This window comes from Grampus griseus, assembly GCF_964374135.1.
Source record: "Grampus griseus genome assembly, chromosome: 2".
NCBI lineage: Eukaryota > Metazoa > Chordata > Mammalia > Artiodactyla > Delphinidae > Grampus > Grampus griseus.
The window spans coordinates 75860589-75873833 of record NC_139018.1 but is presented as its reverse complement, the minus strand read 5'-3'; the positions used below and the strand labels follow the sequence as shown (position 1 = coordinate 75873833).

The following is a 13245-nucleotide window of genomic DNA, read 5'->3' as shown; positions in this document are numbered from 1 at the left end:
CTTTCATACTTTCTGCTACCCAGGAGCTGGTGGAGAAGTCTTTGGGGTGCTAGAGTACTGGATGAGGCTGCACTTCCCCATAAGATCCAGCCTACAAGCATACAATAAGCGAAAGAAAGCCCAGGCATACCTGTCAGCCAATGTGCTTGGAGCCTGGGAGGCCCAGGAGGATGAGGTGAGAAAAAGGATGTGCCCATGCATCTCAAAGGAGACTCAGCCAAGCAGCTCATGAGAACAGCTTAGTATTGCCCTCAATAAGTACTTGTTGAATGTGAATGAAAGAGAAAAACTGTCACACCACAACTAGTCCAGATACTTCCCTTGGTCAAGCTTGAGTTTGAAATGAAATCATGCCCTTGGAGCTAGCTACCTCTCCCTGCTGTGAGCAAAATGGCTTCTCTGTTCCAATCTCTAAGATGAGGCCTGAGTGCCAGCATCTCCCTCAGATAATTATCTGCCAGAGTCAATTTGCAGGCAGGTGAAAGTCATTGATTAGGCTTCTCTGTGACCCAGTCAGGATTCAGCAGTTCTTTAGGTCATAGCTCTTCCTCATTAAGGGTGCTGGGCTTCACCTGCACGACTCTCTCAGCCTGCCCTTTTCCTCAGTCCAAGACCAACATCTTTTCAGCCCAGATCGGAGACCAGGAAGCATCAGAATGAGCTGCGGGTGGAAGTCATCCGATGCTGCGGCCTCCAGAGTCGATGGCTGGGAGCCCAACCCAGTCCATACGCCATGTATCGCTTCTTTACCTTTTCTGACCACGACACCGCCATCATTCCAGCCAGTAACAATCCCTACTTCAGAGACGAGGCTCGATTCCCAGTGCTTGTGACTTCTGACCTGGATCAGTATCTGAGGCAGGAGGCCCTGTCTGTGTACGTTTTTGATGATGAAGACTCAGAGCCTGGCTCGTACCTTGGCCGCGTCCAAGTGCCCTTGCTTCCTCTTGCACAAAACAAATCCATTAAAGGTAGGAGTTCAAGGTTATTACCTCTTTATGCTCTCTGCCTAGTGTTGTCTCCCTGTCCTAATTCAACTTTTCTTTTATTACTTGCTTGGAACAGTTTCTCTTAAAACCTGCTGAAAGGATTTGAGAATATTGTCAAGAGTGAGAGAGTAGAAGACTTATAAGCCTCACTAATCATATAGAAACATTGGCTTCTTTTCAGCAACAGAAGCAAGATTCCCAAGGAGGTAGACCCACCCATCTGAAGCCCATACCTCTGTGTCTGAACCAACATTTTCCATCTCTATAGTGCTTCCCAGTATTTGTCTTTACTTAAGGCCTATTATTTCCTAGCACATGACTAGATACCAGATTATAAGCTATGTCCTTAACATTCCCCCGTAATTCTCTTGCTCCTTTTAAACATTAGACCCAAATTAGTCTTCCATGCCACATATGACAAATTTCTTGGATTTTTTTCCCCCCATATGGAGCTGAACTCCATACTACCTTATCATATGTTCATAGCCAGAGTTGTAAGGTACACCAAAGCAGGGTCATCTCTCTGGTTGCAGTCCTGGGAGGGTGAGGCAGCAATGTCCGTGCTCTCATTAGGAAGTGTGAATGGGTGTAGCCAGTATCAACCATGTTTAACAAGCTTTTGGATGTTCCAGGAAGTGTGTGAGGCCTCCCTCCTCCCAATACCACAAGTGCTAAAAAAAAATAAGAAAGAAAGAAAAAGAAAAAGGCTGACACTTCTGCTCACAACTCGTCCTTTGCCAAAGAGAGGCAATGTGAGCCGTCTGTTAAATTAATCAGTGTTACAAATCAGAAGTCTGGCATTTGGAAAAAGCCATTTTGCTTAAGTTTTCTTTGCTTTTGTTATTTTAAAAATACGGACCACTTGGGTGTAGATAATGGTTTTCTTAGTATGCCTAAGGCATAGCCACCATTTGGTAATAGTAATAAGAATGTGCTCTTGTTTATTGGCTGGGTGACTGACGACAAGCAAGCTATACCTCTCTGTATATCTTTTGACTATCCCTTCCTGAACCTGGAGATGCCCATTTTCCCCTATAAATATTCTAAGTGAATATTGGAAGTAAATATTGTGAGTGAATATAAATATTCACTGATATTTTATGTTATTCCTGAATGTATTGTCATCATGATTACTTGGTGGATGTGAATTAATTACAAACAAAATATGGTGAAATTCAAACTGGGGAGGTAATAGATAAGGTGCTATTAAACGCTCACTTGCCTATTTCATGTGATTGGATCTTACTAATGTCTGTGTGTCTCTCAGGTGATTTTAACCTCACGGACCCTGGGGGGAAACCCAATGGATTTGTTCAGGTGCAGCTGGATTGGAAGTCTTGCTATCTACCCCCGGAGAGTTTCCCGAAACCAGAAGCTCCGAGTGAGGAGAAGGACACCAAGGACAGTTTAAATACCTCAATTGAAGAGGAAGAAGCTTCCTTTCCTCCCCAGGTAGCAGATCTCCACCAATCTTGTGGAGCAAATTTGATTTGAGGAAGACAGTATTAAAATTGGGGTAAAAGAAATTCCTTCTGTGAATGTCATGTGTTCTGCAAATTTAATCTGCATCATTCATAATGCCATGAGGCTATGGATGGAGCAAAATCCTTGGTTTTATTGTGGGGAGGGAAGAGACGGCATCTCTCAGCTTTACGGCAGGAGAGAAATGAAGTCTGATGCTAGCTCATAAATCCCTTTCTTGAGTATCAAGGCTGTTAAACTATCACCTTGTAAGGCTCTGATCCTTCTCTTTAGGACCAGATGGTATCTATTGAGATTCCCATTGAAGCTGGCCAGTATCAAGCTAAGCAAAAACCTCCTCAGGTGGGAGAAAGAAAGGAAGGGGAACACCAGGTTCCAGGTTACTCAAGAAAACAAGGCAAAAGAACAGGCATTCAAGGAAAGAACAGAATGGAGTATCTTAGTCCTAACATCTTAAGTGGAAATACACTACAGGTAAGGCCTTAGAAACCCTGAAGAACTAAAATATGGGTTGTAGTGTCCCAAAATATATTATTCTCAGAGGTAGAAGCAGAAGTAGGCACGCAAGCAATATTCATGGCTTTTTGTGGCGAGCATGTGTTTCCACAAACGTAAATAGGTTAATAAACCTCTGGACTGTTCATTTCCATGTAATTTAATTCAACAGACTGTGGACTCTATAATTTATGCTTAGAACTTTAGGACAACAGTCCTAACCAGGCTACTTCAACTGTAATCAAAATAAAGAACAGGTATTTATTGAACACATACTATGTACTTGATACTGCCTTTTCTTCATAGGAAACTGGATTAAAGTTACTATGTAGCCTAAAATACATATACACACATATATATGAGATTATAAATATATATTATATGACTATAATTATATATAATTCATTATTATTTATATTGTATCAATTACATCAATTATATATTATGCAATATTAATTATATTAAATTATTATAATTACACAATATACTTATATATAGTTATTTGAATCTGAAGCAGGTGAACTACACTGAATGGAAATTCTCAGGGCTTAAGATCTCCACAGATGATGGTTTAAAAAATCAGCAAAAGGAAGAGGAAATGACATCATCCCATTCAGCACGGATACTAAAGGAAGCCCTACATCCTGTGAATGGTATTGTCTTTTTAAAACCTGATTTTCCTATGTAATCACTGGATTATTTTATCAAGCTGGTTATTTACTTTCTTCTTTCATCTTTCATTGCTAAACTTTTCATGAAAAATTAGTACTGGAGATCCTAGGCTCGGTTTGATGTTACAAGTGTGCTGGTTAGGCCAACCAAGCTGTAATTCTGAGAGAAGGTAGCTGTCTATGTATTTAAAGCTAGCTAGCTAGCCACTTTAGCTAGCAAGCATAAAATGTTAATTCACTTCAGGGTCTCGTGACTTACGGTTACAAAGAAATAAGGGGAAGAGGGTGATTGGCTCATTTGTGATTTGAATCCAAATTTCTTTTAAAATAAGGCAAAGCTTTTGGGTTACAATGAAAAGAAGGTTATGATTTCAGGTTATAATAATGGCAAACTAGGTAATTCAGAGCAACTTTCCCATTGATAACAACTGAAAAGCTAAAGTTAATATATTTCTTAAAAGCGTTAAAGTGCCAATAATTAGGGAGGGAGGAATCACCTAGCCGAGATCGGAGAGATGATTGGAGCTCAGAGAGGTCAGCTGGAATTACTTCAGCCTGGGGACATTGCTGGTCTGGAGGAAGCAGTGGAGAGACAGAACCATGCTTTCGGTGGTCTTTTGGGGTGGAGAAATGGGAATACAGTCTGAATCTCGTTTCTGCCCAGCATAGGCAGGTGTCTGCCCAGAGCAGAATTTCCCTCTCTGGTCTGGCACCCTGATGGCAGCACTGTTCTGAGCCTCTTATCCTCTGAGAGGCAGAACTGTGCTTTGAGCACTTTCAGGTTAGAGAGACAAGAGCTGACCTGAAGCCCACTAGGACTCCAGACATTGGAGTTATCAGCCACAACCTGCATTAACAACTGTGTTTACTACCTTCATGAAGATGAAAGCTGAACTTTAAAATTTTAGCAAGGAACTGGGGCTTTGAAAATTGATACTATACGTTTTTAAAAACATTTTGTTTTAAAATAATTTCAAAATTATATAAGAGCTACACGAATAAGACAAAAAATTTCACATAAAACCTTCATTCAAATTCATCAACTTTTAATACTTTTCCACGTTTTGATTTATCATTTTTTTCCTGAAGCAGTTGAGAATAATTTGCAAATATCATTCCCCCTTACAGCTGTATATTTCAGTTAGGAAAACGATATTATATAACGACAGTACAACTATCAAGTTTGCAAACGTAACATGGATAGGTTATTACCCAATGTCCAGTCCATTTTTCAGATTTTGTCAATTGTCTCAGTAATGTTCATTATAGCAGGCTTGCCTCACCCCCTTTATCTAATCTGGGATCATACATTGCATTCAGTCATGTCCCCTTAGTTTCCTTTAATCTGGAACAGTCCCTTATCTTTTCTTTGTTTTTCATGATATTGACATTTTTGAAGAGTATAGATGAGCTGTTCTGTAGAGAGTGCCTCAGTTTGGATTTGTTTGATGTTTGTTTGTTGTTAGATTCAGGTTATGAATTTTTTACAGGAATACCACAGAAGTGATACTGTATCCTTTTTCACATTAGGAGGTACGTGATGTCAGTTTGTGCCATTATTGGTGATGTTAACTTTGATCACTTGGCTAAGAAAGCATCTGCCACATTTTCTATCAAAAAGTTATCATTTTTCCCTTTGTAGTTGTTAAGTAATCTATGAGAAAATATTTTGAGTCCATATAAATATCTTATTCTTCCTCAGATTTCACCTAATAATTTTGGCATCCATTTATGTTTATGTGTGGATTTTTTTTGCCTGAATCAATTACAAAATGTTTGCAAAATACATTGCAAACTTGAAAATGAATCAATAGAAATGATAGAACTGCTAAATACAGAAATTTATGAGGGAAATAGATGGGTTAAAAGCAGATTAGACACAACTAAAATGAGAAAAATGGAAAATATCCAGAATAAAGCACAGAGAGATGGCAAGATGGAAAATGCTAAAGAGGAGAAAAGAGAGCAAATGAGGCGGTCTAAGCTACACTTAATTAAATCTAGTAGAAGATAAAGAAGGGGGACTCAGGCAATATTGAAAGTGATAATGACTTAGAGTTTTCCAGAACTAAATAAAAGGTACTAATATTCAATGAAATGAAACTCAAGCAAGATAAGTAAAAATGAATCAAAATCTAGATATATCAGAGTAAAATTGCAGAAAATAAAATCAAAGTGAAAATACCAAAAGTATCCATTTAAAAGAAAGACAGTCATGGGTGCATCAGTAAGATGGACAATGACATACCAAGAGTGACAACGGTAGTCAGAAACCAGTGGCAAGATAATTTCAGTGTGCTAAAAGAAAATAACTAAGTACCAATCAAGAATTCTCTACACAACAAAAAGATCCTTCAGAATTAAAACACAATAGACATTTAAAGACAAATCAAAATGGAGAGTTTGCTCCAAAGCTACATTTTAAAGAAAACTTACAGTTTTTTCTTTAGGCTGAAGGAAAATTATCCCAGAAGGAAAGACAAAGATGCAACTAGGAATGAAAAGCAAAGAATATAGGTTAATTTTAAATGACTGTGTAAAGCAAAAATATTAGCTTGTGGGTTTAAAATATATTCATAATTTAAATAAATAATCTAATGGTTTCATTGGTGACCTCCAAAAAGATATGTTCACATCCTAAACCTAAGAACCTGTAAATGTTACTTATTTGAAAAAAGCCTTTGCAGGTGTAATTAAAGATCTTGAGATGCGATTATCTTGGATTATCTGAGTAGACTCTAAATCCAATGAAAGTGTTCTTATTAGAGACACAGGCAGATGAGGAGGAAGCAACATGACCATATAGTCAGAGATTGGAGTGATGTGGCCACAAGCCGAGGAATGCCTGAAGCTCCCAGAAGCTGGAAAAGACAAGGAAAAAGAAAAAAGACAGATTGTCTTCTGGAGCCTTTGGAGTGAGCACGGATTTGATTGTGGATGCCTAGCTTCCAGACCTGTGAGAGAATGAATTTCTGGTTGTTTTTTTCTTTTTTTAATGAAAGCTTTTACCTTTAATTCTTTTCAAATACTTAAGATACAGACATTCCATCCATAACAAGGTTAAGTGACTTGTACATGTACATGTTTTATGTAAGACAGAAGCACAACCAAGGCTAACATCTGACCCAGTAACTAACATCACTGAGAGAGCTCATATGAAGTTCACCAAAACCTTGAAGACCTATTACTTTTTTGTAGAATGAATGACCCTACAGAAAAGAGAAAAGAGATATAAAGGATAAAATGAGGTGGTCCTATATTCAATAAAATGTAGGAGAAGACAAAAAAGGGGACAGAGGCAATATTTAAAGTGATATATATATAATTCATATCTTCATTCAAAAAATGAAGTCATGAAAAAGAGGTCTGTTTTTTCTGGGACCTCAACTGTCACTCTCAATAGTCAGTTGTGGGTTGCTTTCTTCGTTTTGTTTCGGCAGATTCTGAATTTGAACATCAGATCCATCTATCTTTAATTTGAGTGTCCAGATCGGGGCAATTTTTATAGGTTTACAACATAGTGACTCACAATAGTAAAAGGTTATACTCAATTTAGTTATTATAAAATATGACTGTGTTCCCTGTGATGTAAAATATATTCTTGTAGCTTATTTATTTTATACATAGTAGTTGGTACCTCTGAATTCTCTACCTCTACCTTGCCCCTCCCCACTTTCCACTCCCAACTGGTAACCACTAGCTTGTTCTATATATCTGCAAGTCTGTTTCTTTTCTGTTATATTCACTAGTTTGTTTTATTTTTTAGATTCCACATATGTGATATCATATAGTATGTCTTTTTCTAACTTATTTAACTTAGCATAATACCCTCCAAGTCCACCCATGTTGTTACAAATGGCAAAATTTCATTCTTTTTTATGGCTGAGTCATATTCCATTGTATATATATCTTCTTTATCCATTCATCTGTTGATGGACACTTTCTTCCATATCTTGGCAGTTGTAAATAATGCTGCTATGAATATTGGGGTGCGTGTATCTTTAGAATTAGTGTTTTATGGTGGGTTTTTTTTGGATATATATGCAGGAGTGGAATAGTTGAGTCATATGGTAGTCCTATTTTTAGTCTTTTAAGAAACCTCCATACTGTTTTCCACATTGGCTGCACCAGTTTACATTCCCACTGACAATGTGCGAGGGTTCCCATTTCTCCACATCCTCGCCAACATTTATGATTTGTGTTCTTTTTGATGATAACCCTTCTGACAGGCGTGAGGTGATATCTCATGTTTTTTAAAATTGAAGTATAGTTGGTTTACAATACTGTGTTAGTTTCAGGTGTATAGCAAAGTGAGTCACTTACATATATACTTTTTCAGATTATTTTCTGTTACAGGTTATTACAAGATATTGTATATAGTTCCCTGTGCTATATAGTAAATCCTTGTTGCTTATCTATTTGATGTATAGTATATAGTTTGTATCTGTTAATCCCATACTCCTAATTTCCCTCCCCTATTGCCTTTTATCTTTGGTAAACTTAACTTTGTTTTCTATGTCTGTGAGTTGTTTCTCTTTTGTATATAGATTCACTTGTATTATTTTTTAGATTCCACATATAAGTGATATCATATATTATTTGTCTTTCTCTGTCAGACTTATTTCACTTAATATGATATTCTCTAGGTCCATCCATGTTGCTGCAAATGGCAATATTTCATTTCTTTCTGTGGCTGAGCAATATTCCATTGTGTGTGTGTATAAATGACACATTTTCTTTATCCATTCATCAGTTGACGGGTACTTGGGTTGTTTCCATGTCTTGGCTATTGGAAATAGTGCTGCTATGAACATTGGGGTGCATGTCTTTTAAAATTAGAGTTTACATCTTTTCAGGATATATGCCCAGGAGTGAGATTGCTGCATCATATAGTAGCTCTATTTTTAGTTTCTTAAGGAACTTCATACTGTTCTCCACAGTGGTTTTACCAATTTACATTCCCACTAATAGTGTAGGAGGGTTCCACTTTCACCACACCCTCTCCAGCATTTATTATTAGTAGAATTTTTAATGATAGCCATTCTGACCACTGTGAGGTGATACCTCAGTGTGGTTTTGATTTGCATTTCTCTAATAATTAGTGATGTTGAGCATCTTTTCATGTGCCTGTTGGCCATCTGTATGTCTTCTTTGGAGAAATGTCTACTTAGGTCTTTTGCCCATTAAAAAAAAAAGTTTATTTATTTATTTTGGCTGCGCTGGGTCTTAGTTGCGGCACGCAGGATCTCTAGTTGTGGCATGCGGACTTCTTAGTGTGGCATGCAGACTCTTAGTTGAGGCATACATGCGGGATCTAGTTCACTGACCAGGGATCAAACCCGGTCTAACCCTGGTCGGGGAACCAGGGATTGACTGGGTTCCGCTTGCATTGGGAGCACAGAGTCTCACCCACTGGACCACCAGGGAAGTCCCTTCTGCCCATTTTTTGATTGTGTTGTTTGGTTTTTTGATATTGAATTCTATGAGCTGTTTCTGTATTTTGGATATTAATTCCTTATCCATCACATCATTTTGTAAATATTTTCTCCCATTCAGTAGGTTGTCTTTTCATTTTGCTGATTGTTTCCTTTGCTATGCAAAATCTTTTAAGTTTGATTAGATCTCATTTGTATCTTTTTGCTTATATTTCTTTTGCCTTGGGAGACTGATCTAAAAAAAGTATTGCTTTGATTTATGTCAGAGGATGTTTTACCTAAGTTCTCTTCTAGGAGTTTTATAGTGTCATGTCTTAAATGTAGGTCTTTAAACCATTTTGAGTTTATTTTTGTGTATGATATGAGGGAGTGTTCTAATTTCATTGATATATGTGTAGCTGTCCAGCTTTCCCAACACCACTTGTTGAAGAGACTGTCTTTTCTCCATTGTATATTCTTGCCTCCTTTGTCATAGATTAATTGACTGTAGTTGTGTGGGTTTATTTTTGAGCTCTCTATTATGTTCCATTGGTCTATATGTCTGTTTCTGTGCCAGTACCACACTGTTTTGATTACTGTAGTTTTGTAGTATTGTCTGAAGTGTGGAAGGGTTCTGCCTCCAGCTTTGTTCTTTTTCCAGAGGATTGCTTTGGCAATTCTCAGTATTTTGAGGTTTTATATAAATTTTAGGATTATTTGTTCTAGTTCTGTCAAAAATGTCATGGGTATATTGGTAAGGATTACATTAAATCTGTAGATTGCTTTGGGTAGTATGGCCATTTCAACAATATTAATTCTTCCAATCCAAGATCGTGGAATATCTTTCCATTTCTTGAATCATCTTCAGTATCCTTTACTAGTGTTTTATAGTTTTCAGCATATAGATATTTAACCTCCTTGGTTAAGTTTATTCCTAGGTATTTTATTTTTTTAACATGATTTTAAACAGGATTTTTTTTTTTACTTTCTCTTTCTGATATCTCATTGTTAGTGTAAAGAAATGCTACAGATTTCTGTATATTAATCTTATATCCTGCTACCTTGCTGAATTCATTTATTAGCTCTAATAGTTTTTGTGTGGAGACCTTAGGGTTCTCTGTATAGAGTATTATGTCATCTGCAAATAGTGACAGTTTTAACTCGTCCCTTCTAAATTGGATACCTTTTATTTCTTTTTCTTGTCTAATTGCTGTGGCTAGGACTTCTATTACTATGTTGAATAGAAGTGGTGAGAGTGGGCATCCCTGTCTTGTTCCTGAACTTAGCAGGAAGGCTTTCAGCTTTTCACTGTTGAATATTATGTTGGCTATGGGTTTGTCATAAATGGCTTTTATTATGTTGAGATATGGTCCCTCCATATCCACTTTGATGAGAGTTTTTACCATGAATGAATATTGAATTTTATCAAATGCTTTTTCTTCACCTATCGAGATAATCATGTGGTTTTTGTCTTTATTTTTGTTAATGTGGTGTATCACATTGGTTGATTTGTGTATTTTACCCGTCCTTGTGGCCCTAGGATGAATCCAACTTGATCATGATGTATGATCCTTTTAATGTGTTGTTGGATTCTGTTTGCTAGTATTTTGTTGATTTTTGCATCTATATTCATCAAAGATATTGGCCTGTAATTTTCCTTTTTTGTAGCATCTTTGTCTGGTTTTGGCATCAGGATGATGGTGACTTCTTAGAAAGAAGTTGGGAGTGTTCCCTCCTCTTCAATTATTTGGATAGTTTAAGAAGGATAGGTGTAAGTTCTTTTTATGTTTGGTAGAATTCCCCAGTGACGCCATCCAGTCCTGGACTTTCGTTTGCAGGGAGTTTTAAAAATTATTATTACAGATTCTATTTCACTTCTACTGTTCAGTCTGTTCAAGTTATCTGTTTGTTCTTGACTCAGTTTTGTCAGGCTGTATGTTTCTAGAAACTTGTCCTTTTCTTCTAGGTGTCCAGTTTGTTGGCATATAACTGTTCATAGTCGTCTCTTATGATTTTTTGTATTTCTGCAGTATCAGTTGTTATTTCTCCTTATTCATTTCTCATTTTGTTTATTTGGGTCCTCTCCTTTTTCTTCTTGGTGAGGCTGGCTAGAGGTTTCTTGATTTTATCTATCTTTAAAAAAAACAGTTCTTGGTTTTACTGATGTTTTTCTATTGGTTTTTAAATTTCTATTTTACTTGTTTTCTCTCTGATCTTTATTATTTCCTTCCCTCTACTGACTTTGGCTTTTGTTTTTTCTTTTTATTCTAATTCTTTTAGGTGGTAGGTTAGGTTGTTTATTTGAAATGTTTCTTGTCCTTGAGGAAGGTCTGTATCACTATAAACTTCCCTTTTAGAACTGTTTTTACTGCCTCCTGTAGATTTTGTAAGGTTGTGTTTTCATAGTCTTGATGTTTTCTGTTTTCCTCTTTGATTTCATTGTTGACCCACTGGTTTTTTAGTAGCATGTTGTTTAGTCTCCATGTATTTACTCTTTTCCTGTTTTTCTTTCTGTGGTTGATTTCTAGTTTCATACCCTTGTGGTCAGAAAAGATGCTTGAAATAATTTCTACCTTCTTAAATTTGTTGAGGCTTGTTTTGTGACCTAGTATGTGGTCTATCCTAGAGAATGTTTAATGCACACTTGAATAGAATATGTATTCTGGGTTTTTTTCTTTTAGATGTAGTGTCCTGTAGATATCAGTTAAATCAACTGGTCTGTTGTGTCGTGTAGAACTTCTGTTGCTTTCTTGATTTTCTGTCTGGATGGTCTGTCCGTTGATGTCAGTGAGGTGTTAACTCTCCTACTATTATTGTACTCATTTCTTCGTTTATCTCTGTTAGTATCTGTTTTATATATTTAGATGCTCCTATATCGGGTGCATATATGATAATGAGTGTCATATCCTCTTCTTGTATTTATCCCTTTATTATTATTATAATGTCCCTCTATGTTTTTCTTTATGGACCTTGTTTCAAAGTCTCTTGTCTGAAGTAAGTATTGCTAACCCCTGTCTTGTTATTTTTATTTGCATGAAATACCTTTTATCATCTGCTCAATTTCAGCCTATGTGTGTTTCACCCTGAAGTAAATCTCTTGTAGACAGCATATTGTAGGTTCTTGTTTTTCTTATCCAGTCTGCCACTGTATGTTGGAGCATGTAGTCCATTGATATTTATAGTAATTACTGATAGATATGTATTTATTGCTATTTAAAACCTTGCTTTCCAGTGGATTTTGCAGTTCTTTATTTATTTCTTCTTATTTTTGTTTTTTATTTTGTAGTTTGATGGTTTTCTTTTGTATTATGCTTGAGTTCTTTTCTTTTTATTTTTGTGTGAATCTATTGTATGTTTTAGGTTTGTGGTCACCCTGGTTTTCTAGTATGTTGACCCATAACTACATCTATTTGTTTTAAACTGATAGTCAAAGAAGTCCAAATACATTCTGAAAGATCTACATTTTTATACTCCCCTCTCCCACATTTTGTGATTCTGATGCCCTATTTTACATCTTCATGTTTATCCTTTTGCTGTTATTTAGAGTTACAATCACTTTTACAAAAATTTTTTGATTGTTTTTAGTCTATGTACTGGCTTATTTAAGTGATCTTCAATCCTTTTATATATTTGCCTTTTCTATTGTGATTTTCCCTTTCCTATAGATTCTTTCTTCTTTTCTATTTAGAGAAGACCCTTAAATATTTCTTTAGGGTAGGTCTAGTATTGCTGTATTCTTTAGTTTTTTCTTGTCTGAGAAATTCTTTCTTCCTCCTTCTGTTCTAAATGATAATCTTGCAGGGTAGAGTATCTAAGTTGCAAGTTTTTGCCTTTCAGAATTATGAATATATCATACCACTTCCTTCTGGCCCACAGTTTCTGCAGAGAAATCAGCTGATATCCTTAATGGGGGTTCCCTTGTAACTGACTCTTTGTTTTTCTCTTGCTGGCTTTAGAATCCTCTCTTTATTTTTAATTTTTGCCATTTTAATTATAGTATGTCTTGGTCTGGATCTGTTTGGGTTCATCTTGTTTGGGAACCTCTGTGCTTCCCGTACCTGGATATCTGTTTCCTTCTTTAGGTTTGGGAAGTTTTCAGCCAGAATTTCTTCAAATACATTTTTGATCCCCTTCTCTCTCTCTTCTCCTCTGGAACCCCTATTATGTGTAGTTTGGTATGCTTTGAATAATCCC

At 36.4% G+C, this 13245-nt stretch overlaps 1 protein-coding gene across 1 annotated transcript in view; it reads left to right on the top strand.

Moving 5' to 3' along the window:
- RPGRIP1 (RPGR interacting protein 1) overlaps positions 1-13245 on the top strand; it is a gene marked incomplete at both ends in the record, with an annotated part of 93519 nt that overhangs the window by 52292 nt on the left and 27982 nt on the right. The window contains 5 exons of the mRNA XM_082649391.1: positions 24-175; positions 629-971; positions 2257-2441; positions 2745-2945; positions 3481-3619. Coding sequence (XP_082505517.1) covers positions 24-175; positions 629-971; positions 2257-2441; positions 2745-2945; positions 3481-3619 — 1020 coding nt within the window. The remainder of the gene's footprint in view (positions 1-23; positions 176-628; positions 972-2256; positions 2442-2744; positions 2946-3480; positions 3620-13245) is intronic.